Raw genomic sequence first — 26,229 nt, 5'->3', positions numbered from 1 at the left:
TGGGATGCTTGTGGCGCGCAACGCGACTCACAAGAGTCCGTACATCTCCCAGAATTCAATCATAAATAATGTGCTGCTGAGCTTTCTCGTGCCATGACTAGTTTCGTCTCTCATATCACTCACGACCTGTCCCAGAGGATTGTCCAGCCGGCCAATGCACCGAGCTCTCCAGTGGACGCGTCGGAGAGTCCGACCAAGGACTCCTTGCGCGCCGCGTTTCTGAGCATCAACCAGTCGGCCTCTCTGCAGGAGACAAGGCGCTGCCTGGAGTCTCTGCGCGGTCTTGAGACCCAGTCCCTGACGCAGCCGGATGAAGAGGAGATTGTTCTGCGCAGAGTTGTCCTCGGCAAAGTTGCGGTCGAGCTGTATGGAAGGGCATTGAGCATCACGCTTGAGGAAGCGATGCATGTGGAGGATGAGCTTGAATGGTGGGCTGATGTGGAGCGTTCCTCAAGTAGCGTTGGCTTATATCTGTTACAGAGTACGTGTTCTGTCTCATTCTCATACAAGGACACGCTCTGCTCCTTTACTGCGCGTTCTCTGCACCATGATGACTCTTGGCCACTCAAACTCTCGAGCAGTGTCCTCCCAGTTTGATTTCCCAGAACTAAAGCTGAGCTGAAGTATTTTCCCACAGCATTTCCGTCGCGAATAGTCAACTTCTCTAACACCATACTGGCCGCACTCCAAAAGCGTCATCTTCCTCTGCGTCCCTCCACGCTGAAGCCCTCCTCTCTGCGACAGCTGTTTCCATCAAATGGAGTCCTCCGCCCAAATGCGCTGGCGATCTCTCTCTTCCCTCATCTCCATTACCAGCCCTACAGCATCGCTTTGACCATCGGCCGGTTTCCATCCGCATCCGCCTTCGCGCACTCACCACGTCGCAGCTTCGAGTCAGCATTCTCAGTCTTTGCTCAGACATTCGTCAATCTTGCTCGCGGGTTCACATCGGTCGCGCTACTCCCTCTGGAGCTTACCAGGGGCGAGTGTAGGTTCAAGCATCACGAACTGAGGCGGCTCAGAGATCAAAAAGCAGAAACACTGGGGACACTATCCCAATTGCGAGATCTGCTCGCGTCGGGCATCGAGGAGCAGTCGCCAGAGCAAGGCCTCGCCAGGATAGCAGAGTTTGCCGCAGCTTTCCAACTGGTCGTGAAGGGGGAAAGTGTAAATGATGGCACGAAGGCCGCCGATCTCAACCTTATGGACTCTTTAGAGGCCGTGGCGGTGGAGCTTGAGGCCACCGATGCGCTCAGGCACGTCTCCGAGATGAAGGCGCGTAACCTGACTCGACCTTCGCGTTTAACGCTCCTGTGGCCCCGCTTGGTGTTGCTGCCTCCGCTTGTGCTGTACCTCATCCAACGCACGTATGCGTCGCGATACTCGCTGCACCAGATGGCTGTCGAGGCCTTCGAGACTGCACGTGGGTTCTGGGAAGACTGGCTGCTTAACCCCTTGAAGGGCGTCGTGAACACCGTCCGTGCTCGTGCGGATGGCGGGATGATCGTCAACAGGGAAAGCGTCAAAGCGGACTTGGATGTATGAATTTGTATTCACAACCCCGATTTTGCTCGCTGATGAAATGATGCAGTCACTGGAGCGCATGGCGCTCGCCCTGGCTAAGGAGAAGCTCAACTACGATGCAGTACAGATGGCAGCGCTCTCGCAACAGATCCAGCTCGGGGACCTCACCACCGTCATGCAGATCTACGAAGATGACATCAAGAACCCCTTGAAGTCAGCTGTGGGCGGAACGCTTCTGCGAACGCTCTTCATTCAGGTTCAGAAGGCCAAGGTCAGCATTGACTTCGACTCGCGTCTGCACTAAGCACACTCAATCTCAGACTCTCTCGTAATTCATACTAGGTCGACATCGACCAAGCACTATCGGGCATCGATAAGCTGCTCAAATCGCAAGAGTTGACGTTCGCCTTTGTCGGCGTGGCTCCGGCGCTCGCGATCGTGTATGCGTTCGCCGGGTACCTCCGGAGCATCTGGGTGGGAGGCCGTGGCAGGGGGCGCTACGGTGGGCAAAAGTGGAGGGCACGCGTCTGGCTCAAAGTCCGGTAAGCTCGTTGTAATTGCGACATACAGCTATACTCATGTAGTTATCTGTCTTCATTACAAAGCCGAATCGAGCGTCTTCTCATCGCGCAGCCGCAGTCGACGCAAGGCCACATACCTGGGCTGCGTGAGACTCCGCAGCCCTCGATCCCACCATTGACATCGGGGCTCCTCCTGCTCTCGGTCAGCCACCTACGCACGTACGCCGAGCAGTGCCTCCCTGCGAACTCGCGTCTGCGCGAAGGGTTCCTGGAGGACGTTACCGACTTGGAAGACTCTGCTTTGGGGCGCGCGGAGAAGCTTCGTGTGCTCGACCGCATGTGGCGGTGTTGGGGTGGGATGCTGGGGTGGCGAAAGATGGTTGGAGGAGCGGCCGGTGGTTGAAGAAATATAAATATATTAGAAGCAAAATGGAGGCCATACAAAATTCCCCGGTCAATATGTAGGATAGCGGACGAATGTGAGAGTATGACGCTCCTGCACTTATATCCTACTGTCCTATTACTGTCTTAAAATATGACCTTTCGACCTTCTTCGCGTGGGTGTGCCGCACCACTGGACCGTCGTTTGTAACCGGCGCGGCTGCACCAACTTCACCCAAGTCATCTGTCAATGGCTCCAGAATTGCTCCAGCGTACTCAACGTATTTGCAAGCACGCGATCATCACGTTCCTTCGTGATCAGCAAGTCGTTCGGGTCTTCGCCATCCGTCAATTCTTCGTTGAGGAGTGTAGTTGGATAATGAACCTGTCCTGCATTGAGATCTCCGGCCCAGCCGAAGTCGATGAGTTGCACCTGCTCCGGTTTGGTTTTGCGGACAATCAGGTTCGCCGCCCGGAGATCACCGTGCACCCACCCATGCGCATGGAAGTCGTTCGCCAGCTTCTTGAGATCCTTCGACCAGGTCGACAAGTGCGCGGGAGCGTGATCGAGTAGGGTACGTGCGTCGTGGTCGATCCACTCCATTACTACAACTTTCTAACCCCCTGGAACAACGCCGTAGCCCAGCAACTTTGGTGCGTGACCCCGTGCGGCGCAAAAGTCATGCAGCTGCACAAAGTAGGAGTGGGTAAACTTGACCAGAACTTTCCCCGGGACCCCTTTCGCAGTGCCAACATAGATGAATCGATTCGGATACTGCATGGTCGCTCCTTGGTGGGCAGACTCTCGTAGAGTGATAGATAGGACTTTCCCTGTAGTATCGGCTGGCCACGCAGCGACCTCTCTGACGTATGGCAGATACCTCTGCAGAGGTAGCGGATTGCTTATCGTCATGAACTGCTGATTGTCGTTGTGAATATGAAAACGAAGGATGCAAGCACTCCGGAATGCTTTTAACAGAGCAGGCCTCGTCCAGTAGTCTTCGAGGTCGGTGGACAAGCAATACAGCGGCGTCAGCGCCACCAATTTTGTCCTATCCACCAACGCTAGCGCATAAAAGCCGACGCTTGATCCTGTAATAGCAATCAGTTCGGGAGGATAATGAGCCAGAAGCGCGTTGCTTGCCTAACAGTGTTATACCTAACGCGGGGAACACAGAATATGGGGTATGTTTCCGAGCTTCTTTCATTAGCGACTGAGTATAGTGCGCAGCGAGTAGTATCTCCGGGTCAGAATCCGAAGCGCACAACTCATTCTTGACTTCCACGATCATCTCGATCGCACCGAGTGGTCCGAATGCATGCCCATCAGAGCGGCGCTCCTGATAGACCATTGCGGCAGCAAGCGGAGTGAGCTTATGTGATTCGGAATGAGAATTGAAAATATCATCTAAAAGAGGCAGGGCTACGTCCCTGCGGTCAAATTCGTCATGATAATATTTGCACATTGCGGCGCTGAACGTGTCGACGGCCTTTTCGAGTCTGTGGGTATCAACGCCATCAGTGGGATCTGTTGAATCACTGGACATGCAGTCAAAAAAGCGTCCGAATCCATGGTACAAGAGTGCGATGGGGGGTGCTCCGACATCCATTGCCGGACGGTCATTGGCGATACGGTAACCCCGGTTCGCTTGCAATTCTTTGACTAACTCGTATGACGCGACGGTAGAAGGCGACGAGGTGATCATTGGTCCTTCGAAGAATTTTTTTGAAACTCCTGCGTCGTCCAAGTCCTCATCCTCTCTCGGTCGTTTCCGTTGCGAGGTGGCTATCGACGACGAATCTGATGTTAATGGACCATCTGGCTGTCTGCGAAATGACTCACCTATAGGATACGCCACGAGCACAAGATGAACCAACATGTCATCCGGGTTCAGTTGATGAAATTTAGTGCCGACTTTACACAATGGAAACATGGGTTTCAAGCCTGCGATACTCGTCTTGACGAGCATGGTGTCAGGTGTAATAGCGCTCATTTCTGAAGGCTGATGCTTGGGAGTCAGAGTGGCGCCATCGCGATGATGAGAGGACAACTCACAACATACATAAAGATCTCAGAAGGAGCAATCTTATGATACTCCAAAGGGAACTTCTCCTCCTCGCAGATTTTGTCACAGACTTGCGCGAAATCCCAGGAGCCGTCAACGCCAATCGTGCTGATGCCGATGATAGCGTCTTCGAACAGGATCACGTAGGACAGCTTGATATCAGACACGGTTGAGGACTGAGGTGATTGGTGGTGTGTGGATGTTTCAGTAGAAGGCATGACGGGCTTAGCGATGTTGTAAGATAGGTGATGACGAGGTGGTAGTGATTAGTGGTTGAGAGCAAAATGTTTGTATCTGTACGCGTATTGAGCGAATTCGGAGTTTAAAATGTAAGTCTTTTGCTATTCTCCGATCTTGTACTTCCACCAGTCATGCATTCATCTAGGTGTTCATCTTCGCGATCAGTTCACAACTGAATAAGCTCTGCGATGACGATGGACCATAGATCTACGGATATGCGTACACGATTGACAATGTCATTTTGCTCATCACAAGCACGTAGGACTACATCCCCACTTTCTGAATGCTTGTACTTTCTTTCTATTTCTTTCGCTATATCTTTTAACCTCACTGCTTCACAATCATGGGGCGCGAGAAATATATGCCTCGTCGACAGACCACTCCTTGTGCCGGGTTAAACACCAACATAGCTGGCTTCTGCAAAGATACGGCAGGGTGCGCTTACTAGACTAGACAGTACAAGTAATACTGGCACAAAGGGCTTTCGTTCATTATCGGATATCGGAACACTACGACAGACCTGATGAAGAAAGTTGAGACGCGTGTTCTGTCTCTGCACGCTCTACTTTGCGACAAAGCCACTGCCATCTCAAGGTCTCGTGTCTCCCGATAATATGCACATCTGCCATAGCTCGCTCTGACTCTCTTGCTCAGCGTCCTCGCGAAGCTCTTACCGGTCGACGCTAATCCGCTAGACTTACCTGTTACGTTGACGTTCGTACCTTCGCTTGCCATCGAAGAGTTTCCGCCGCGGAATGAACGTGAATCATCCGTCTCAGGCGTACCAGGTCCGAGCGTGCTCTCTGGCGACGTCTGTGGCGACACCGCCGTCTTTTTTCGTGTTGCCCTGTGCGTCAACAGCTTCGCTTGATTTGCCGTACGCGGCTGCGAACGAGGTCTCGGATGAAGGGGGACGCGCGGATCGCTCAGATACTGCGTGTAGCTGTCCTGCTGCTGCAGATGCCTCTGGCTGCGACTGCATCTCGTTGGCCGGCAACTACTCTTGCTGTAGCTCTGCTTGGACTTCCTGTACAGAAAGCGGTATCGGTGCACCTCTCTGAGTAAAACTCTCCAGTATTGTGCTTCGATCCCCGCCGGTCCTGCTCCTCTGCCGATTCGTTCGGTTCCTCCGCAGGCTGTTACTCCTCGGGACGCACCTCATTGTCCTCATCCTGAGTTCTTCTACCCCTGCAGCAATGCGGGTGGCTCGTCTCCTGCAGTGGTGTGCCAGCCAGATCGTTTGTCTCCGCTGGTACGCGATATTCCGATCGCGCTCTTCTGAACCGACTCGCATCGCCACTGCATCGAGTCGAACATTGAGTAAGGCGATATCGGTCATCCGCGATCCGCGCATCAGTCTCGTCATTGGCCAGCTTGCAATGAAACCCCGAGGAATCGGGCATTGCAGCAGTCTGACGTGGCCACCGTGCCGCGTCGGCATTTGACGGGCGTCCCGCCGCTAACAGGACATGAGACTGTGAAGTGACAAGTTATCAAAATAAACCGCCTTATGAGATTATTCATGCCATTAGAAATGAGGAGCTGCATGGCTGCTGAGGACAGATGAGCAGCAAGGGAGCCACCGGCCGCCACGCGCCACATTTTTGTGGCCAGAAGAGGGCGTCAACCTACCCGTTATGGACGTGGGAAAGGTGGCCGCATGGAGGCATCACCGTGACGGCAGTTTCGCGAGAGAGTCGATGATCAGCGGACCCGCAGTGCTGACCAAAGCCAATCTGTACAGCTCCCAGCTGTGTCCAAACGCATACGTATCGCTCTGCCCGTGTGCTTCCTGCACCGCCTGCGCGGAGACTATAACTTTGAGCGTCTTGCGCACTGGCGAGCAGCGTGCCCTGACGCGAACTCTCTGGATTGCAGTGAGCGGCACTAAGAAGACAGCTCGGAGCCTCTGTGAGGCGCGGCGCTGCACTGTACCGCGCCCTTCTTTCGTGATTCGAGGCAAATAGACCCGACTCCTTGATAGAACGCCGTCTCGGGAACTGCGTCTGGCTAGGATTATAAAGAGATTCCCAGAGAGTTATCTTGCCCCCCTTCACCTCATCCGCTATCTGTGACGACGCATCAACACTCACCGCACTGCTGCTCACCTTCCGACCTGATAGAAAGCTGCCTCGCCACCAAGTTCTTGGATCGATTGTACCAAGCATGTCTCCGGACGACTCTACTCCTTCTTCCTCAACGTCGCGCCCGATCACCATTCTTCAGCATCCGGCGCTCGACGGCTCTTCTTCATCAAGCTTTTTGAACTGGCGCAACGACGCGGAGAACAACTCCTTCCTGCCTTCGCTCGTCTCCCCGTCGTCCTCATTCGACTCTGATTCGCCGCTATCTCCGCTCGAGCCCGCCTCTCCCTCCCTCACGCCCACCCTCACATGGGAGACGGCCGCCGCCGATGCCGCTGCAGGTGTCCACTACGTCATGGAGACGTTCCCAGTACCCGGCTCGATGGTAGGCCCTCCATTCAGGAACGAGCCAATACAAGTGAATACAGGCGCGCGTGTGGTGGTGTTGGACGAGGTGGGAGACCATGCACTCAGAGTGCGCGCACTCGACACGGACAACGTGGGGCTGCTGCCGAGGTGGAACGTGGAGGGCGCGCTAGAAAGACTTGCGAGGTTGAACATGGAGTTCAACGAAGCGGTACGTGGTGTTGACTGCAATCTGGAGATGGCCGGACGTCCGGCTAATACGTCTTCACACCCTGCACAGGCGACTTGCCCCGCTGAAAGGAGCCTCTACAGAAGATCCTCTGGAAAAGACTCCAACATATCTGCTCGCGACGAGCAGGCTCTTGCACATAGCCACGATCGGTGTATCCCGTTCTCGGAGCGGCTCCCTTTCTACTCGGTTGACGACTATGACTACGACGACGGCGGCGGCGAGGACTTGTACGAGCGGTCCATGTATGCGGCGGAGCCTAAAGTACAACGGCCACGGAAGTCTGTGGGTTTCGCGCAAGTTGAACGACCAATCGTGTTCAGATATCCCTCGCAGGCACTGGTAGAGGCTTACTATGGCACAGCCGAGGAGCAGGAGGAGTTGGGGTCGGATGAGGAGGGCGAGAAGGAATGGTGGTGGGCGGGTTGGGAGGAGCATCAAGATGCGGTGAACCCAGACGACTGGTCCAAAAACCGACTCCTCGACCAACTGAAATCTGGTTAAGTTAGCGCGTCCATCGCGCGCAGCATCGTTTGGATGCATACGATACGCAAGTATTCATGATTCTGACCGGCACGCAAGATAATTCCCGCCGCATATGCATTGCAGCTCTTTCATGCCATTTTCGTTCCAAGACTACAGACTTTTATCAGCTTACTTATTCAATAATTGAACTTGCATCGCATTCCGGAATATCACCTGTTATTATAGCCTGTGCCTTTGCGATATGCTTGCGTCGCCAGTGGTAGCATGCATGATCCTCTAGGAATTCCTGTTCGATATCCCGCGGGCGTCGATGTCCTCTAGGTGGCGCGTGTGAAATCGGGTGAGAGAAGCGTGGGAGTTTTCGGCGGCGGTCAGACGCGGGATACGCGCGACACGGGACCGCGTCGCAGCGAGTGACGTCAAATAGAGCACCATGCATATCGGCGCCGATATGGCTGGTGGTGCCACAAGTGCGCGTTCGTGGCGCTCAGCGACCTCTCACATAGCTTCGCTGACCGACCGGATCCGTCTCCGAACCCTATAAAACCCTACGTAATCGTCAGTGTGTCAAAAGTATTGTTGCCTGCGACTGCCAGGCCATCTATACCCATAGAAGAGATTGCCTCTAAACGGGGCCTTAGAGAATGACGACCATACCTCAGTTCACGGTGAAGGATTACTCGTCTTTCTTTCTTGCAGGTATGTCGGCACGTCCAAGATTATGTATTGAATTGGCACTGACATCCTCGCAGGAGCACTATGTTGCACGTACGTCGCGACAAGACAGCATATACGACACGACTCACATGTTCTTCACAGTGTCACACATGGCGGCATGACGCGTGCGTCCTTGATGACTGTCGGTCGCAAATGACTGAACTGACTCTCTCCCCAGCGATAGATGTCATTAAGACGCGTATTCAGATAGACCCTGCCCTCCAAGGCTGTTCGCTTCTCTCAGGTGGACGCTTGATCGTCAAGAATGAGGGTGCTGCCGCACTTCTTACAGGTTTCGGACCAACTGCCGTTGGGTACCTTGTTCAGGTATGCCTGCTCTATCGAATACAGTGGGACACCCGTCTTGACTGCGTTGACACATGATGTACCGGTAGGGAGGGGCGAAGTTCTCCGGATACGAGTACTGGAAGAAGCAGTTTGTGCAGATCGCCGGCAGCCAGGAGGCTGCGGTCCGGCATCGCACAGCGATATACCTCGGCGCATCCAGCGTGGCAGAGTACGCACATTGCCGCTTTTAACACCCCTCCTGTGACGTGGACGCGCCCTGTACAGATTTTTTGCAGACATTATGTTGACTCCGCTGGAGGCGACGCGCATACGGCTCGTCTCCGAGCGTCATTATGCATCTGGTTTGACTACGGGCTTCATGCGCCTTGCGCGGGAAGAGGGGTTCCAGGGGCTATATGCGGGCTTCCTTCCTATCCTCTGCAAGTACGTTCCCCATAAGTTCTTGGCGTACTCATTGTTGATCTTACCCTCATATGTCCGCCAGACAGATCCCGTATGCGATTGGCCAGTTCACGGTGAACGAGTACTGCCACGAACTGGTATTCCGTAGTATATCCGACGAGACGCGGAGAAACTTGAGCGGAGGCAACAAATTTGCCATCTCGCTCGGAAGTGGAATCATCGCTGGTTTCGCCGCCGCCATCCTCAGCCAGGTAAGCGCCGTTCGGTGTTGCGCGTGTTGTGTGGATGTGCTCAAGTCATATGTCAACTTTGCAAGCCTGCGGACACCCTTCTCTCGCGGATCAACAAGGGGCACGGTCCCTCGGGGTCGATGGCGTATCGCTTGACTGTGCTCGCGCGGGAGGCTGGCTTCCGCGGTCTGTTCGCAGGACTTGGTCCCAGGATGATCATGACTGCGGGTCTCGTGTCTGGCCAGTTCTTGCTGTATGGTGGCATTAAGGATATGCTGGGTGCACCACCTGGCCTGGAGATCCATAAAGAGGCCAGTGCTAAGATTTCACGGTAGACGCCGTTGATGCCCGTTGCACAAAAGATGCGTGAGTAAGCCTATGGACATGCGAGTGGAAAGACCTAGAAATTCACAGTGTTGTATGACGTCTGTAGTTGGCCACACTGATTTTGTCACACGGTATACCTCTTAGAGTACTGTGGCATATAATCCTTATCTTGCTATACTGTATAATACTGCGTACGCATTGAGGTAACTAGTCGAGAACAGCCGAGTCTGTATTCACGAAAAAGCAGGATCAGAATGGAGAGCATCAGAGGCGTGGAACTTAGCGTCCTAAGATCTCTTTCAATCTACTTCTCACGTTCTCTCTCTCGTCATCCGACGACAGATCCCGCGCAAGCAGCCGTCTGCATACCTCTTCCGCATTCTCCAAATCTTGACACTCCTCATCACGCATTTCTTCATCGAGCAAGCGACCAAGTTCATGACTTGACATAAGTTTGCTATATGTAGAGCACCCGTCTCGTGGTCAACATGCATTCGTCTGTACCTTGTTTACATGCAAATTAACGTACCTGACATATTGTGCCCTTTTTGCGATACGACGAGGAATCCCAAAAACTTCTGCGCATAGCGCTGCATGAGAGTTGAGCGAGAGGCCCTCTGCGACTCTAAATATCTCGGTGAGAACAAATCATTTAGGACTTCGAGGTGCTTCCACAGCACCTGTATAGGTAAGTGAGCCTTTCTCCAGGCGCCATCCGCTTGTTTCCATCCTCGGCACCTTCCATGTCTTCGCCCGAGCTGTAATCATCAGTCGTGTCACTTGCTCCAACAAGCTGGCCCTTGTTCGACGTGAGCAATATTTGCATGTGAAGGAAGGTTATTGGAATAGAGCTTGGATCGAGGAGACCGTCGCAGAATATATTGTGAAAATGCGTCGCTGCGAACACTTTCGGGCATGCGGGCCCACGATCTGCGAGATGCTTGATAATGCCGCAGAGCAGACCAGCCCCGTCTGGACATTGGGAAAGGTACGATCGGACCAATCATCAAATCGAAGACGTCAGCAAAGGGATGACAAGTATAGATGATATACGAGCCTGCAGACGCGGTTCCTTTGCCAAATTCGTCAAGCAGGATCAAAGAGCGTTCTGTTGCGTTCCTCAAAGCCAGCGAGACTTGATTGAGGTCAATCATGAAAGTCGACTGTACCTGAGGAAGAGTTAGAGCGAAAAAAAATCGCATTACGGGTGAAAGAATCTCACCGTTGAGACTGATTCGCGCGTTTGAATGCGAGTGAATACTAGATGAAGGTGGCTTCATTCGACATCTGTCATTGCATGCAACACGGGCTTACTCTTGTCAACAATGCCCAAAGTTGCAGCGTCCGCCGGGACGAAGCTGCAAAGGGATCAGTATACATGCTTGAGACGATGAATGTCCATCCGACCATCCTATCTGCACGATCATTAGCATCAGAAACAGGGCCATATAGCTACAACGTGCGTACTTGTGCCATATATTGGATCAACGCAACCTGAAGAAGGGAAGTCAGCACGAGACTCCGTTCGCACCATTAAGTCAACGCGCTTGCTTCAAATAAACGCTCTGGGATCACAGTCAGACTTCAAATATGTACTGCTAATGACACAGTACCTTTCCGCAAGCATTCGCCCCAGTGCATACAATGATGCCGTTCTGTTCACGTCTGACAGTGTTGTCCACACTACTCTCATCCCGGGTATTTATGTCGTCCGGATTCGAATCACATCCAAACCCACAGCCGCCTACCGCAAAGGCGTCGTTGGGTACGAATGTGTCAACCACCATCTCCTGGAGCGGATGCCTGCCGCATCAATGAGGAGATATCGATACGTGCTGAGGATTTGAAGGACGGTACCTTCCCTGCCTGATATCGATAATGTTGTCATCAACCATGTGCGGGCGGTTGTAGTTGCAAGCTCTCGACGCTTCCGCGAAGGAGAGTAGACAGTCGAGTTCTGCGCAGGCGTCGCAAACGTGGCTTACTACTTCCTTGAAAACGAGTATCTTCTCGAGTAGAGATTGCACAATCTCGATTTCCCGGTCTATACATGATAGCATTGAGCATAGGACACGATTATGTGTGAAAATCGGAGAGGGCGTACCAACTATCATTGGATGAAGATCACCAATGTGTGCATCCATATCTGGACCCAGTCATTAGACGTGTACACCACAGATTCAGCGGCAACATACCGTGCATCTCTTGCGATTTGAAATATACGTGCGACCTTTGCATTGTAGGATAGATTTTGTACGTCTCATATCAGTATGATGAGGATGACTTACTCTGAGGAAAACTGCGAACGTCTGCGAGGAAGTTGTTTTCAGACAGACGATATAGCGACACATACCTGAAAGCTCCATCCTTCAAGTACAGTGATGCCTGCGTCAGTCTTCCATTCCTCGAGCATTGGCACGCATATAAGGAACCCTGCACATGCTCCGTTAGCTGGAGATTGAAATAATTGAGATTGTTCGATGTTTACCCAATTGAGGAAAATAAACTACGTTCAGGGAAGATGCGTAGTCAGGAGGTACTGTAGCCGAGATCTGCTGGGCGACTTTGGACTAGCACGCAACAATTTTAGCAATGAATTGGCGAGCAATGTAGAATCCGCTTACGAGAACAGTGTCAATTCCATGATAAATCCGCTTCAGGTCATCGAGCTCTTCGTCGACATGCGGTTTGACGCAAACTCGGCCAGTATTAGCAGACTCCTCCCAATCGATCTATGGATAGCATATAAGTCATCCTGGCGCATAGAGCATATTGAGCTACGAACGACATCGTTTATCGCGGTGCCTATCGTTTTGAAGCTTCCTGCATCCATAATGTCAACGAGCTTGGGAAGAATGGTTTGAGATGCACCCCGCATGAGGAACGCGAGACAACAAACCCTTTTCACTACATCTGCACTGCCACCACTGTTCAGACCAACAAGGGCGTCGCGTATCATCAGGGCATGATATGTGAACTGAGACACAGCCATCAGTTTCGGCAAAAGTCACAGAATGCCTTACAAACCTTGACAAGACCTTGCCAGTCCGATACTTTAGCCCTCCCAGCCTGCATAACAGCCAGTATACGCGGTATGTTCTTTATACCCTTCAGATGTGTATGTATCAGAGTTGCCGTACCCAAATTGTCGGGACGTAGGAAACATTCCACGGCGTCATGGCGAGCGCTTATGACAGATAGAGACAACGATGGCCGAGTTAGCCATTCACGCATCAGTGCTCTACCTAGAGTTGTCTTGGTGTTATTGAGAATGCCAAACAGCGATAGACCCTCCTTGGTTTTGTCCGAATGAATGGACGCATGGCTTTCATCTTCGAATATTTGCAGAGAGAACAGGGCATCTGCGTTGATTTGCATAGCTTGTGACAGCGCGAGTGCCTGGATTGCGCGTACTTCTATCCCCCCTATGCCTTCATCTTCAAGATCACCTACAGCGCGTATACGTGCTAAATGGTCCAGGAGCGCCCCAGTTGAGCCCAGCTTATATCAATGTCAGTTTGAAGTATAGGAATATGGCTGATCGTTACTTACGCAGAGAGGGGAACTGTCGACGCAAGCGTGGTTCGCCAACCGAATAGACGCATTCCACCTCTGCATGGTTGGGTCTCCTCCAGTCTCTCTCCGACGCCGCATAAAATCGTAGGCATTTCGAGGATCGGCGGAAGACTCGGAACCAGAGTTTGACCGGTCATTCAAGACCTCCGCCGACAATTCCGATAGTAACCGCAAGGAAAGCAGGCGATCGCGACCTTTCCCAGGCGAAAAGTCTTTGTGAGGTCTTATCTGGAATGTACCTCCCGTAGCTTCCACTTGAACCCAATAATGTGATACTTCAATAAAGATAGAAAGGATGACACCTACTATGGTCGCTGAGCATGTCAATGAAGTTGTCGTCGGCTTTGGAACTTGTTAACAGGATGTCAGGGCCGCATTGATCAAGTACTGCGAAAGTAGATTCAATTTTGTAGGCGATGCAAGGCATTAGCTTTAGAACACTCACACAACTTCGTCAAGTCAAAGTGCTGGTTCTCGGGAGCGTCTTCGAACACGTAGATTGTGAACTTCACAGGGTCATAGTAGGCACACCCGATGCGCCCACTAAAGAGCGATATGGACCAGATTTAATGTGCATATATGCACCTGTTTTACTCACAACTGACAAGAAATAGCTAGACAAAGCTGAAGGGAATGAGCGTGGCGGTCTACGCATCAACGCGACCACATGCGAACACACTTTATCAGTCAACGCGGACTGTTGATCCGTATCTTCTTCTGCGTTGTCCTCGTCGGAGACGCTCTCTGCATGCTCCCATCGCACCTTCTTGTGCACACTGCTCGGAGTTGATGTCTCCCGATGTCCCTCTAAACGGGACTCCGTCCCGCTTTCTTCAAGTCGTTTACGCTTTGTTGTCGAAGCACGACCGTTTGGTCCAAATCCACGTCTTCCACGAGACATGGTCTGATGGGGTGACCAATGAGATCTGGGGGATAGCGCTATGAGAGGAAGCGGGAAGAACGCGTCCTCGTATCACATCGCGCGCGCTTGCCGCTCGCGTCCTTGTGCATGTGACCGTTCAGCCCCACCCTCATTGAATCAGCCACCGGTGAGTATGGCTCGACTCCGGGATTGCGAGTCCAGACAATGGGGTCTTATGGACCATCTGAAGCTATAGACAGCATCACGGAGCTACAGAGAGAATCTCGTAGAGTACAGACACCGCTAGCAACCCCCTATTTCTTCTTGTATTGGAGCAGGTCAGTCGCATCGTCCGCGACTACGTCCGAAGTGAGTTTGGATCTCGCGAGATGCATTCTAGAGGTACCAGTGCACTCACCATTCAGCAAAAGGCTGTGAGCATCTAGCATGACCCTGTTGCCGGATGATGCCAATAGATTCGCTATATCACGAGCAGCCTCAAGCCGCCGTAATTCCAGGAAGCCTTTATTCGAGCGCACAGCCTCTCCAATCAGCTCAGCGCTCTTCGCCTCACCTTGGGCACGAACAATAATGGACTATGCAACTGTAAGCGTCAAATGGAAGGATACTGATGCAAGGTACAGACCTGCTTTTCTTGTATAGCTTGATCAACGAGGAACGCTGCACGAAGCGCCGTTTGTTGTGCGACCTGGTCACATTGATTGTTTTATTAATCCATATATCCTCTCAATGAACGGACGCACCTGCTTGGCCTCGACAGCATGTGTGAACTCGGGAGAGAACGCGACATGAGTGATGGAAACGTCGTCAAGCACGAGATTGAAGCGCAACGCGCGGCGCGTCAAGTTTTCTCGAACTAATCGCGATACCTAATCCGCGTTCAAGGTGGCCGTGAGAGTGCGATATAAAGGTAACCGCTGATCACTTACCATCTCACGCTGAGTGATTAACTGACTTGCGTTGAATTGAGCGACCACGCTCTTCAGCACCTCGTTAACAATTGACGGCAGGACGCGCTCGTCATAGTCAGTTCCGAGTTCCCGGTAAATTGTGGGCAATGCAGGCATGTCTGGTCGAGAGAGCACACGACAGGTGATGTTCACCATTTGCAGATCTAGCCAACATGGTGTCAGATATTGTGACGAACATCCCTTGCGTTGAACTCGCCTTTTGTGCCAGTGAGACTGGCAATGTTGCGAGGCTTTGCACGAATATCGAAAATAATTGGTGTTTCAAACCATGGGATCTAGGTTCGGCGTGTAGGGAACGGTCAACAAGCATTGACAGTTGACTGACCATAAGATGGGTTCCTTCCGGATAGACGGTCTTCTTCACACCCTCCAATCTGCACGTGGAATGAGACCTCGCTCATGAAGCTTCTTGCATACTCACCGCGTATACTTAATGGCTCGGTGGCCACCATCAACTAAGCAAATATTCGTCATGCACATCCGCAATGTGACAAATTCATTGAGACATACCATTAAACAAGCTCGCGTTGAGCGCGAGTCCGCCACCGATGAGCGCGAGCAGCAAGCCGCCTCCAGCAGTAAAACCCTTCCCACCCGGGAACCCAGAGCTTCCCTTCCCACCACTAGCACGTTGAAGCTGCTGAGTGAACCGTCTGAAGGCCTCTGGACCGTTAACGTTCATTGCTGAGAAGACCAAAGGGTTGGGTCCCAGGTTTGGACTGACGACACTCGCAGGCAGCTCGGCGGAACGGAAAGTGCCGAAGATTCGCTCGATCTGACCGTTTTGAAGCCCGCCAGCACGTTTCATTCTGCACTTTGAAGATATTACAGGGTATGGATCTTCATGCTTAGTTTTCCTCCGTAAGACTGTACTGACTCTATTGATGGCAGTAGGAACGGATCATTTGCGCGCAAAAATGGACATCAATGGGAACCAGACTCTGAGTAATGTCGTATGCAATTCTATCAGAACTACCAGGAAAATCCTATTTGACACCCGCATGCACAGCTGGGTTGGATATCCATCGCCTGCTGGTGAGAATTTATCGCGCACTGGTCTGGTCGAGCGCTGACTAATGCCGTGTTCAGGCTTGTGGTTTATACTCCTCAGATAATCGAAAACTACCAACTCAAGTCTGGCGAAGGCTTGAGTGTATTATTTATCATCATATGGCTACTAGGAGATCTCTGCAACCTTGTCGGAGCAGCATTAGCTCATCTGCTCCCAACTATTATCGTCCTCGCAGTATATGTGAGTTATGTGTCTTTGCCAACCTCCTCCTTAGGAGCTGATGCGAGGTTCATTTGCTAGTACTTAGTCTGCGATACGATCCTCCTGACGCAAATCTACTACTACCGTTGGCTGAAACAATGGACTTCATCGCAGACCCCCCTCCTCGTGGCAGATGATACCGTCGCCTCGGATCCGCTCGAAGGCGCCCCTCTGCTGGCTCGTGCGGATGATGATGCAGAGGAACGGGCCAAGCCTCCTATTGTCCACGAGTTCGTCAAATACGCAGGCGCGTTGTTCTTCGTATTCGCAGTGGGGGGAGCAGCATGGGCTGTGGACAGCTACATTCACAAGGGCCGGAGTCGGTCTAAGCCTGAAGAGCTTGTTGAGTGGAGAAGCCAGGTTCTAGGATGGATAAGTGCCGTAATGTACCGTAAGTACGTACAAAGTCCAGATACCCGATCACTCATTTCGGGCGGAAGTTGGTGCACGGGTACCGCAGATTGGTGCGTGAGTTGCCTTAAACGTATCAAGAGTTAGCTGATTGCAATCTCGCCACAAAGCAAAAAATTTCAAGACGCGATGTGAAGGGCTCTCTCCCTTCCTGTTTGTGTATTCGATCACAGGCAACACGACCTATGTCTTGGCCATCTTTGCAGCGTCAATGGATATGAAGCATCTCATCGCGAATGCCTCATGGATCGCCGGTAAATAAAATATTCGTTGGCTTGCATGCCTCCGCTCATCTAAGTAATGCTCCGAACATTTAGGAAGTGCTTTGACTATCTTTTTAGACACCTTTGTAAGAATGGTTGATACTTTGCGCCCATTCAGTCCTGACGAGCTCTTGTGCAGGTACTGTGCCAGTTTGTTTACTACACGAGATTCCATGCAGCGGAGTCGTAGAGCATGGTCAATCTAGATAAGAACTATGAGCGTAGTCTTAGCTTTCCATAAAAGCGATTCCGGAGCTTGAGCAGATGGGGTAAGGGCCGAAACCCTTTGCAATCAAGCGGAGAGGGAGTGCGTTCTGATTGTGCAAAACTTGTGTCATAGCCGGGACCGCGTTCGACACGATAAGGGAAAGTCGAAAGGAATTCTAGTCAGCGCCGCCGGTTGTGTGGGACCGAGACGATAAATATTGAGAGCCGAAGCGTGATGGCCTATGAACTTTGTAGCCATCCGCGTTGTATCCGTGCCTCGTTGTCCTCCTCGTGTCGCCTCCTGCTGTTCGACGTCCCACGTTGCAGGTCAGCTCTAAACATTCGTATGGCGTGTACCGTTTCGACGGGCATGCTCCCAGCCTCGTGCTCGCCCATCGCCCAGCTTGTAACAAAAACTCATTATCAATGCCAGATCTCTCATTTGCCTTAAATCCGAGCTTTCATGGCGGGCGTAGGCCCCACTACACCCAGAGGCTCTCCTCTATCGCGCCGCGGTCTTGCATGCGAGTGTGAGAGATAGCTGCAGGTAAGTACGGTCGTTCGCTTGTTCAGACATCCGACGATGGATTGCGGTGCCTTACTCCTGTTTCAGGTTATAGCAAGGCTGGCCTGAGGCACCACAAAAGAGGATTGCTTCATGTGGGACTTGCTCTTGAACGTTCCATTTTGAGCTAGCAAGGCGACGCCGTTTCGCACTGCCTTTTCGGACGAGACGAGTACGCAGTGCGGAACTTGCATACTACATAGAGGCGAGTTGTCCTTGACAGATCCTGTCATGCGCCAGACAACCTTACTTCAAAATGCAAACTCTCAGATACATAGCAGGCGACATCCTAGGACCATGGTACATGCCGCAGTGGGCTCTCCGTCTTTCCGGGCGACATCCCCTTATTCCTCTTCAAGGGCTCCCGATGGGTATCCTCCTTCCCCAATCTATGATACGCTCTCCGTCGCCACGCCATCGATTTCATACGCATTCGATGCCAGAATAGCAGCGTTTCCGCGTTCTCAAGACGCAGTTCAATGGCCGGGAGATCTTTCCCTGAACCAGAATACGCCTCATTCTCGCAGACTGGTGTCGAGTATGTCCATTCCGCATCTTCGGGAAGCCTTACATTGTCTTGAATCGAAGATGGCGTCATTGCTCAGCGAGCGAGATATTCTCGAGTCTAGCCTGGAGCAGGCTGTCCGGATGCAGTCGCCAATTCACCGTCTTCCGGAGGAGCTCCTGTCAGCGATCTTCGAGATCGGCGTTTTCGACGCAGAAGAGGAGGACTCTGCCACATTATTCAGTCTGATGCTCGTCAGCAGGGGATGGAGGGATGTGGCCTTGCACACTCCTGGATTGTGGTCACGGATCGCCGTCGGTACTCGTCACTCGCTTGACAGGGCTCGGCTTCGGCTTGAGCGGTCAAAGTCTGTTCCCTTGCATGTTTGCATAGACTTCAGTCCGCGCATGGAGTACGGGAGCGTCACCACGGAGAGCATCGTTCACGCAATGGACCAATTGCGTTCTTCGATCTGGCGTTGGAAGACCTTTCACCTCATTGTTCCAAACTGTTCCCATGCGCACGCTACCCTCACACGCTGCAGAGAACAAGCCCCTGCGCTGGAGATGCTCTCGGTGCGGATCCGGCATTCTATGCAGGAAGACCGCTACTCGACTCTCCCCTTTCCCTTGTTCAACGGTCGCACGCCACGATTGCGGTCTTGCTCATTCACGTCATTCCACTTCAATTGGGACCTCAAGATTACCAGCAAATTACGTGTCCTTAAGCTCGGTGGGTATTGGAATGGGTTCGCACCCTCGGTCGATCGAATTCTGGACATTCTTCGCGCGTGTCCTCAATTGGAAGAGCTTGCATTGCGCAATATGTCTGACATTGAAGCCGATCCGACATCAATAGCCAGCATCGGTACAACTGATCACGATTGCGTTGGCGATACCAAGATGGTCCATTTGCCTCGTCTCACGAAGGCCTCGTTCTACTACTCCGGCAATAATCGCACCAGGGCAATTCTTAGTTTCCTATCCTTCCCGACACTGGAAAGAATGGAACTGTGCTTCTTGGATAACGTGTCGCCGATGGTGGAGCAGCTAAGGCGACAGTCGCAAACTCGTCTTCCCTTGCGTCATTTGCGCATCGAGGCCAGCTATTTCAATGAGCTAAAGCTCTTGAGAGTGCTGCGAAGGCTGCCAGCGCTGACGACGCTGGAGTTCGTGGATGTCGAGGATGTGTCGTCGAATTTTCTCAAGGTTTGTTGCTACAAATCATATACAATTTGTTTCGACTCTGATTCCATGTGGTCTGCAGAACCTTGCGACACCTGCTTCTACTCATACATGGACTTGTCCGAAACTCACACACTTGTGCTTGGAAGGCTGCACGTCTCTGGACTGGGAATCGTTGCGTTCATTCGTGGAATCACGGCTACCGGCCCAACCACGGGCTTTACCTTGTCAAGCCGGACTTCATACGACGTCATCGTCCTCGAGGTCATGGAAGGCAACGTCATCTGCATCTGCATCTGCATACGCTGCTCATGCCCACACCCTATCTCGGATACCGGCCATGCACCCTGTGCCAGGCACAATGAACACCGTAGGCTGGCCGCACCGGCTAGCTTCCATCAATCTCACACGTTGCCATCAGATCAGCAAGGAGATGGTGCAATGGCTGCGTTTGTACGTAGCGGAGGTGAAGTGCGAGACAACGAAAGGGATATGGGGTGAGGTGATGATGGCATAGTGGCCTGATGAGATTTAATTGCGCGTCGGGTGCATTATCTGCTTCCTTGATATTCTCAAAGATGTCACGGACTATCTCCTTCAGCTGCTAGGATGGACCTGTCTACCGCTGTCTCAATGCTGACCCATCCGTCATGCTCATCTTCCTCGCGCTCAACCCACAATACGTTAATAATGTGTATATACCCAGTAATACAATCGAACATTCAATGTACAGTCAAGCCCAGTAGAACTTTAACGAGCATACACCCATATTAGTCAGCGTGGGAATTATATGTCATCTCCGCCACCGTTCCGCCACCGCACTCATTCTCGTCTCCCTCCATCATGCATCATGGCTACAGTCACTCACTACATTTACTCACACTATGACCCTGCAGAACGGCCTCAACTCGAGCAGGAGGCCGGTCAGATCCCAGAGGAAGAAGAGAAGGACGCATGGCAGACAGAGTCATCTTTCGGCGCACAGCGCCGCCTTGCAGCAGCACCTCGATTCGTTCGCGGAATTGTCTCCTACGATGAGATCAACGACATGATGAGTTTGCCATCTACCCTGCAAGTAGCACCAGAGGAGAAAGCCAACACCGTCGTCAGCAGCTGGTACAGGTCTTTGATGCGGAGCGCGAGCGCGCCTCTGCCTCTTGAGGAGACCGAGACGCTACTGGCGTCCAGCTTTACCACTTCATGCACTACTGCCGCCTCCTCTGTCGGACCATCTTCTCCTGCTCCCACATCCAGAAAGCGCGAAAGCCGAAACAAGGATAACTGGTTCATCACCAGAGCCCTTCGCTCAGAGCCTCCTACTACTTGTCCGACACCCACGCCTACCCTTGCTGATATCCTTGCCCGTGAGCCTCCACCGCTTCCTAACGACCAGCCGTACACTCCTCCTGTCTTCCTCACTCTGGGGCCAAATAATCGAGGCTACACTATGCTTCAGCAGAGCGGGTGGAGCGAGGGCGAACCCCTCGGTCCTGGGGTGGTCCGGCGGCCTCGCGTCGAGGAGCCTATTCCGCAGATTCCTATAAGAGCCAGGCGAGAAGCAGGACGAATGGTCGTCAAGAAGGAAGAGCGCGAGATCAAGTGCGATCCGGACGGGGAGATCAGTGAGCTGCGGGAAGTGGACATCATCGACCTGACCCTCTCCGATTCCGAGGACGGCGAGGAGAACGTCAAGATGGAGGAGGTTGAGGAAGAGGTCAAGATGGAGCTGGGAGCTGTGCCCGCTAGTTTAGCGCTGGGACCCAGCGAAGCTGCCCCGTCGTCGCACAACCCGCGCGCTCTCCTCACACCTCTCCCGACCGTGCTCAAGTCAGATCGCCTCGGTGTCGGTCTCAAGGCCAAGACCGTCGGACCGTACAAGGCGTCAAAGAAGCGTGTTACGCACAATGCTGCCGCTCTCGCTGAACATATAAGGGCGACGGAGGAGATGCGTAGGATGAAGACGTTGGTCGGGAGGGGCTCGAAGAGCTTTGCGAGGCTGGCGAAGGCGGAAGCGGAGAGCAGGAGACGGGTGCTCGCCAGCCTGAAGAAAGGCTAGACCGTTGTTGTCGTGTGTGCATGTCGACAATGCGACCGCAGGTCTGCTACCTGCTATTTCCATCATGCCTGACCTGTCCTGACTGGAAGCGGGGCCCACTGCGGAGGCGGGATGTATGTCCTGTCGTTCCGAGCGCCACTTACGGTCGACATTACAACTATTAAGCAACGAGACGTGACGCTAATGCTTTCTCTCTCGTTGCCCAGTGATGCTCGACCAGATGTGACTACTTCCAGATAATCCAATTGTACTATGTAGAGACGTCCACAGTTATTATAATCAATAACATAATAAGTTGTACTACCAAGCAACGAACGGAGCGATACGACACCAAACAACGAAGGACTATTCAGATTATCGGTTAGCGCGAGCTAACGAGCGAACATGAGTGTTAGTGTAAATGACAGCGAAAAATCCAGAGTGATATGCAGATAGATAGGTTGTAGATGAAGTGTAGATGCGTGGAATCTAGATCAACGAGTGTTTGGGAGAACCGTGAAGCGACTCTAGACGGGGCTGATGGGCATGTTTGTGCCGTCGTATGAGAAACCTATGGGCCATCAGTGTCGGGTGATGATGGGTGCCGGATGACAGACCGCGACTTACCTGCGAACTGCGCCTGAACGGTCTGAGAGAGCTGCGAGCCCTCCACGACGCTGTCCAGGGGCGCCTCTGCCGTAAAGACCGTGTCGAAGTTCGAAACATCCTGAGCAAAACGGTACTCAGCGAACGCAACAGATAACATTCTGAATTTGAAGCAACGAACCACCGGGCTAGAGACACTCGGTTTGAACGGCGGCTGGATCTCCTTCTGGAGCAGGAGCTTGAAGTCGATGTTCTTCTCAAAGAATGGGTGCCTGCGGATCTCGTCTGCACCGTTGACGCCGAGGCGCTGCGTGGGGTCGCGCGTGAGGAGGCCGGTGAGGATGCTGCGTGCCTCTGCGCCGATCTCGTCGCCAAAGACGAGCGGGCTCGTCAGGATCTTCTGATACATCTTGTCGGTGACCTCTGCTGCATGATGAGTACGTGGTCTGTAAGACTAGCATGATTGGAAGACTGACCGTCGTAGAAAGGAGGAAGGCCGGACAGCATCTCGTAGAGGAGAACTCCCAGCGTCCACCAGTCGATGGTCTTATCTGATCCATGGTGTCAATTCCGGGCCAAACACGGCATCTGGTCACATATAGCTCACTGTATCCTTGACCGTTCAGGATTTCCGGTGCAAGGTACTCTGGTGTACCACAGAACGTGTTTGTCGTATCCGAATCCTTCATGTTGAGCTTGCAGAGACCAAAGTCACACAACGCAATGTGGCCAGTGTAGTCCAGGAGGATGTTCTCTGGTTTCAGGTCACGGTATACGACATCGAGTTCGTGCAGATGCTCCAGAGCGAGCAGCAGCTCCGCACTGTAGAACCGACTCCGCTCCTCGTTGAAGCGCTGTTCCCTCTGCAGGTGGTGGAAGAGCTCGCCGCCGTTCACAAAAGCGAGGACGAGGTACAGCTTCTGCTCCGACTGGAAACTGAACTTGAGCGGCACGATGAACGGGTTGTTCACCCGCGCGAGCACCATGCGCTCCGCGAGCGTGTGCGTGATCTCCCCGCGCTCGACGATGTGTTGCTTGCGGATCGTCTTGAGCGCATATATCCGCGAGGTGTCGCGTTTCCGCACCTGCATGACCTTGCCAAAGCTGCCCTTTCCGATGACGGTGATGAGCTCAAAGTCGTCGATTGTGAGCGAATGCCCGCTGCTCGGCTTGAACGCCACACCAATCTGAATCCTGCCAGGGCCGCCGACAAAGTCATACCACTGCTCGGACGGCGACGACTCCTCGAAGTCGGGCGTGAACCGCACGCCGCCCATGAAGATGTCGTTGCCCATGTCGTCTGCGATCCCATCCCCGCCGCGCTTCGGTTCCTCTGTCCGGAGGTAGCATTGGATCGAAATCTCGGAGTAGCGGGACACGTCGCTGGAACAATGGTCACACACAGGGCAAGACCGTGTCATAGTGCTACTCACAATCTCGTCTCGTACATGTACAGCGGCTTGGACATCTCACCCCCGAGCGGCGTGATGAGCACCTGGTTGACTTCAAACTCCATGACGAGGTACGGGAGCCACCAGCACTGCTTCCGCTGCACGCTGTCCCGGTTGCTCTTCCTGTTCTCCAGCCTGTGCTGAGTCACGCTCGAGGGCGAGACGGACGCAGCGGCCTTTGCCTGCTGCGAGGACAGCGCAGCCTGGACGGCGGGCGGGAAGGCGGCACCGCCGGGGAGGTCGAGCCCCTCGGCCCACAGCACTCGGATCGCCAGCAACCCTGCGCGGGAGAGCGAGCCAGAGGGGTTACCTGGCGTCGGCGTGGTCGATCGCTGGGCGTCCTCTGCGACTGGCAGCGCCTTGGACTGCTTCTTGCCTGGTCTCCAAGTCATTGTAGCAAGGTGGGGAGGGTCAGAGAGTGTGGGTCGTCGGGTCGAGGGAGGAACAGAGCACAGCTCTGGCGGGGAGGGTAGGGTCAGGTAGTGATGCAGACGTAGAGATGTGGATCACGGGGAAAATAGGTATTGCCATATTCAGGAATGCGCCTCGTATGGAAGGCGTAGTGTTGATCAAACGCGGAAGCTCCCGCGACGGCTTCGTGCTCGTGGCATCGCCCACATTCGACGTGGCGCTTCCCAGTGCTGGACATGCGCGTCCAACTCACACCAGCATAGCATACCTACCGATTCGCACGCAGCATCTGGACTCCCTCGACGGTCGTTGCGTTGCTTGACAGTCGCTTGTCGTCGTGATACCGATGTCGCGCATGGCAGCATGGTTGATCCGCCTCCATTCTTGTGCTGAACTCGCGTGTGCAATCGTGAGCAAACCTCCAGGCCGTGTTTACAGGTTTTCAAATTCCAGAGATACTCGTCGGCGCTGCGCCAAATATTTGCATAGGAATGCAGAGCTTCTCATCCTTGTATGCTTCCACCTTCAATATCAATGTCTGAGCTCCGCCCTGGAAAGATCTCGCTAGCCTCCTTAGAGATGTCTGCTCCACATCGAGATTTACAGGAAACTGTTGACACGGGGGCAGCGACTGATCATTCGGACGTTAGGCGCGTACTGGCAGCTTGGTACAGATCGAGCGGGAGGCCTCCCGCTCCATCCATAGCACAGCAACCATCGCGGCCCGCATGTTCTTGGAATGACCCTTGCATCCGTTCCCCGCCTCAAGGTCCTTCTCCGAAATGGGCATTTCCGACCCCACCGCGGGACAGCCTCTGCTTGTACAAGCTCCATGTCCTCCACATGGCCATACAGAAAATGTTCCGGAGCGTCCTTAAACTTAACCATGAAGCTCAATAGTCTACGAGATGACGGCCAGAGGCTGTATATTTTGGAGCTCGCTGGCTGATGTAGAAACCGTTTCAATTCCAATTTAACCACATCTCACAACCACGTCGTGCCTTCACCTTAATTGACATACTGGCGCTGTGTTCGATTGCGTTCATGAGTTATTGGTGCGCCGTTGTCATCATTTTTACTTGAATGGCATCGGCCCGGTGCCGTTGATCCACGCCAGTAGAAATGAAGCCCATCCACCACCGCAGGCGCAGCACAGCGACGGTCTCCACATGCATGACATCAGGTGCCTCCAATGGAGTGATCCGAGTCTCTTCCTGCTTAAGAGAGCATTAACCATTGGTCATACCGCGAAAGGCATGCAACAGAACCCTTTCGTGAGCGTGCTGACAAGCCGGATGTGGACTACCGCCCGCAGATCCGTATAGGATGCGAGTGTTGCGTGTCGAGGTGAACCTAGGTGAACTCGGGCTCGCAACCGAAGAACAGGCAGTAACATATACACATATAAGTATATATAGACAGAGCAGGCGAACAGAAACATTGATGAATATATTTACATGAATGAGACGGCTTGCTTGTGTCGGACAATCGCTGAGGACCGACGCAGAGTTACACGAAAGGCTGTCGCGCACACCGGTGTCAACGTGATGTAATTGCAATTGAGCATGGTAGCGTGAGTTGAACGCAAACAAGCGCGACTGAGGGGGGACAGGCCTTCCTAGGGTATCTTTGGTGAACTAAATTTAGCACTACCTCACCTCGATATACCTATGCAGGAAGGTATTGGCTTTTGGGTCAGCTGAGTGACAGCGAGCGCGCCGTTTTCTGTCCAGTAGTAGTGGCGGTCAGAGTGGCCGGTTCTCGCCCGATTCTGACGCCGATTCTGACCCGATTCTTGATGGCTGCAGGTCATGAAATCGACACGGAATCGGGTACTCACTCTGACTACACCCCCGGTTCTCCAGTACAGTTTTGTATCAGACAGGCACATCTGTTCAGCGCTCAGCGCTCAGCAGTAGAGCGCAAGATGTCGAATGTTGCAGGCTGTGCCCAGCGCGACAGCTCTGCCACAAAACACTGATCTGAGAGCATAGGATTTCCAAGGA

The 26,229-nt window shown here is 53.0% G+C and overlaps 10 protein-coding genes across 10 annotated transcripts; 6 read left to right on the top strand and 4 right to left on the bottom strand.

Annotated features, from left to right (window-relative positions):
- Positions 1 to 93: 93 nt before the first annotated feature.
- LAESUDRAFT_641201 (NCA2-domain-containing protein) lies at positions 94 to 2,448 on the top strand (the record flags this gene model as incomplete). The annotated part of the gene is made up of 5 exons (XM_040903647.1): positions 94 to 481; positions 638 to 1,539; positions 1,592 to 1,795; positions 1,867 to 2,066; positions 2,130 to 2,448. 5 exons carry the CDS (start codon positions 94 to 96, stop codon positions 2,446 to 2,448), a joined length of 2,013 nt encoding a protein of 670 aa, XP_040769565.1.
- A 106-nt stretch (positions 2,449 to 2,554) lies between these two features.
- LAESUDRAFT_710451 (uncharacterized protein) lies at positions 2,555 to 4,710 on the bottom strand (the record flags this gene model as incomplete). Its single annotated transcript, XM_040906768.1, has 5 exons — positions 2,555 to 2,670; positions 2,703 to 2,958; positions 3,058 to 3,518; positions 3,586 to 4,212; positions 4,560 to 4,710. 5 exons carry the CDS (start codon positions 4,708 to 4,710, stop codon positions 2,555 to 2,557), a joined length of 1,611 nt encoding a protein of 536 aa, XP_040769564.1.
- A 1,723-nt stretch (positions 4,711 to 6,433) lies between these two features.
- On the top strand, positions 6,434 to 8,193 carry LAESUDRAFT_719857 (uncharacterized protein). Its single transcript, XM_040907704.1, has 2 exons — positions 6,434 to 7,393; positions 7,463 to 8,193. Exons 1-2 carry the CDS (start codon positions 6,899 to 6,901, stop codon positions 7,913 to 7,915), a joined length of 948 nt encoding a protein of 315 aa, XP_040769563.1. The 5' UTR covers positions 6,434 to 6,898; the 3' UTR covers positions 7,916 to 8,193.
- Positions 8,194 to 8,219: 26 nt separating this feature from the next.
- Positions 8,220 to 10,156, top strand: LAESUDRAFT_690955 (mitochondrial carrier). Its single transcript, XM_040906079.1, has 8 exons — positions 8,220 to 8,596; positions 8,650 to 8,665; positions 8,717 to 8,739; positions 8,793 to 8,941; positions 9,010 to 9,131; positions 9,188 to 9,346; positions 9,408 to 9,576; positions 9,642 to 10,156. Exons 1-8 carry the CDS (start codon positions 8,542 to 8,544, stop codon positions 9,888 to 9,890), a joined length of 942 nt encoding a protein of 313 aa, XP_040769562.1. The 5' UTR covers positions 8,220 to 8,541; the 3' UTR covers positions 9,891 to 10,156.
- LAESUDRAFT_670086 (uncharacterized protein) lies at positions 10,027 to 14,412 on the bottom strand. Its single transcript, XM_040905426.1, has 25 exons — positions 14,138 to 14,412; positions 14,057 to 14,082; positions 13,904 to 14,001; positions 13,765 to 13,845; positions 13,435 to 13,712; positions 12,910 to 13,383; positions 12,782 to 12,859; positions 12,668 to 12,727; positions 12,507 to 12,614; positions 12,371 to 12,452; positions 12,236 to 12,315; positions 12,171 to 12,181; positions 12,078 to 12,112; positions 11,987 to 12,028; positions 11,740 to 11,926; positions 11,496 to 11,685; positions 11,430 to 11,447; positions 11,350 to 11,376; positions 11,290 to 11,297; positions 11,197 to 11,240; positions 11,105 to 11,142; positions 10,919 to 11,051; positions 10,563 to 10,854; positions 10,412 to 10,507; positions 10,027 to 10,339 (listed from the first exon to the last, which is right to left on the bottom strand). Exons 1-25 carry the CDS (start codon positions 14,357 to 14,359, stop codon positions 10,162 to 10,164), a joined length of 2,886 nt encoding a protein of 961 aa, XP_040769561.1. The 5' UTR covers positions 14,360 to 14,412; the 3' UTR covers positions 10,027 to 10,161.
- A 222-nt stretch (positions 14,413 to 14,634) lies between these two features.
- On the bottom strand, positions 14,635 to 15,994 carry LAESUDRAFT_733837 (uncharacterized protein; the record flags this gene model as incomplete). Its single annotated transcript, XM_040910453.1, has 9 exons — positions 14,635 to 14,678; positions 14,739 to 14,916; positions 14,967 to 15,029; positions 15,085 to 15,210; positions 15,271 to 15,455; positions 15,509 to 15,587; positions 15,638 to 15,686; positions 15,734 to 15,767; positions 15,823 to 15,994. The coding sequence occupies 9 exons, from the start codon at positions 15,992 to 15,994 to the stop codon at positions 14,635 to 14,637; spliced, it is 930 nt and encodes a 309-aa protein (XP_040769560.1).
- A 119-nt stretch (positions 15,995 to 16,113) lies between these two features.
- On the top strand, positions 16,114 to 17,614 carry LAESUDRAFT_719853 (PQ-loop-domain-containing protein). The gene is made up of 9 exons (XM_040907703.1): positions 16,114 to 16,144; positions 16,204 to 16,265; positions 16,322 to 16,347; positions 16,402 to 16,564; positions 16,625 to 16,976; positions 17,026 to 17,049; positions 17,107 to 17,250; positions 17,314 to 17,345; positions 17,399 to 17,614. The coding sequence occupies exons 2-9, from the start codon at positions 16,230 to 16,232 to the stop codon at positions 17,447 to 17,449; spliced, it is 828 nt and encodes a 275-aa protein (XP_040769559.1). The 5' UTR covers positions 16,114 to 16,144; positions 16,204 to 16,229; the 3' UTR covers positions 17,450 to 17,614.
- A 957-nt stretch (positions 17,615 to 18,571) lies between these two features.
- On the top strand, positions 18,572 to 20,237 carry LAESUDRAFT_733836 (uncharacterized protein; the record flags this gene model as incomplete). The annotated part of the gene is made up of 2 exons (XM_040910452.1): positions 18,572 to 19,744; positions 19,803 to 20,237. The coding sequence occupies 2 exons, from the start codon at positions 18,572 to 18,574 to the stop codon at positions 20,235 to 20,237; spliced, it is 1,608 nt and encodes a 535-aa protein (XP_040769558.1).
- A 257-nt stretch (positions 20,238 to 20,494) lies between these two features.
- On the top strand, positions 20,495 to 22,263 carry LAESUDRAFT_719851 (uncharacterized protein). The gene has a single exon (XM_040907702.1). It carries the CDS (start codon positions 20,571 to 20,573, stop codon positions 21,774 to 21,776), a length of 1,206 nt encoding a protein of 401 aa, XP_040769557.1. The 5' UTR covers positions 20,495 to 20,570; the 3' UTR covers positions 21,777 to 22,263.
- Positions 22,264 to 22,326: 63 nt separating this feature from the next.
- On the bottom strand, positions 22,327 to 24,204 carry LAESUDRAFT_733834 (AGC/Akt protein kinase; the record flags this gene model as incomplete). Its single annotated transcript, XM_040910451.1, has 5 exons — positions 22,327 to 22,482; positions 22,543 to 22,784; positions 22,838 to 22,912; positions 22,969 to 23,744; positions 23,795 to 24,204. The coding sequence occupies 5 exons, from the start codon at positions 24,202 to 24,204 to the stop codon at positions 22,327 to 22,329; spliced, it is 1,659 nt and encodes a 552-aa protein (XP_040769556.1).
- Positions 24,205 to 26,229: the final 2,025 nt, after the last annotated feature.

Source organism: Laetiporus sulphureus, assembly GCF_001632365.1.
Source record: "Laetiporus sulphureus 93-53 unplaced genomic scaffold LAESUscaffold_2, whole genome shotgun sequence".
In the NCBI taxonomy this organism is placed as follows: Eukaryota; Fungi; Basidiomycota; class Agaricomycetes; order Polyporales; family Laetiporaceae; genus Laetiporus; species Laetiporus sulphureus.
The sequence above is the reverse complement of the archived record's forward strand: the minus strand, read 5'-3'. Positions and strand labels throughout refer to the sequence as shown.

What these genes read in the sequence shown, in the direction of transcription:
- LAESUDRAFT_670086 (XM_040905426.1), bottom strand. Translation starts at nt 14,359, where the DNA reads ATGTCTCGTGGAAGACGTGGATTTGGACCAAACGGTCGTGCTTCGACA. An exon ending in TCGACAGTTCCCCTCTCTGC is followed by an intron (nt 13,384 to 13,434) that starts GTAAGTAACGAT and finishes CATTGATATAAG; the next exon opens with CTGGGCTCAACTGGGGCGCT. An exon ending in AAAAGGGCACAATATGTCAG is followed by an intron (nt 10,340 to 10,411) that starts GTACGTTAATTT and finishes CTCTACATATAG; the next exon opens with CAAACTTATGTCAAGTCATG.
- LAESUDRAFT_690955 (XM_040906079.1), top strand. Translation starts at nt 8,542, where the DNA reads ATGACGACCATACCTCAGTTCACGGTGAAGGATTACTCGTCTTTCTTT. An exon ending in TTCCTTCCTATCCTCTGCAA is followed by an intron (nt 9,347 to 9,407) that starts GTACGTTCCCCA and finishes TATGTCCGCCAG; the next exon opens with ACAGATCCCGTATGCGATTG. An exon ending in CCGCCGCCATCCTCAGCCAG is followed by an intron (nt 9,577 to 9,641) that starts GTAAGCGCCGTT and finishes CAACTTTGCAAG; the next exon opens with CCTGCGGACACCCTTCTCTC.
- LAESUDRAFT_719851 (XM_040907702.1), top strand. Translation starts at nt 20,571, where the DNA reads ATGGCTACAGTCACTCACTACATTTACTCACACTATGACCCTGCAGAA.
- LAESUDRAFT_719853 (XM_040907703.1), top strand. Translation starts at nt 16,230, where the DNA reads ATGGACATCAATGGGAACCAGACTCTGAGTAATGTC. An exon ending in ACCAGACTCTGAGTAATGTC is followed by an intron (nt 16,266 to 16,321) that starts GTATGCAATTCT and finishes CCGCATGCACAG; the next exon opens with CTGGGTTGGATATCCATCGC. An exon ending in TGGATATCCATCGCCTGCTG is followed by an intron (nt 16,348 to 16,401) that starts GTGAGAATTTAT and finishes TGCCGTGTTCAG; the next exon opens with GCTTGTGGTTTATACTCCTC.
- LAESUDRAFT_719857 (XM_040907704.1), top strand. Translation starts at nt 6,899, where the DNA reads ATGTCTCCGGACGACTCTACTCCTTCTTCCTCAACGTCGCGCCCGATC. An exon ending in ACATGGAGTTCAACGAAGCG is followed by an intron (nt 7,394 to 7,462) that starts GTACGTGGTGTT and finishes CACCCTGCACAG; the next exon opens with GCGACTTGCCCCGCTGAAAG.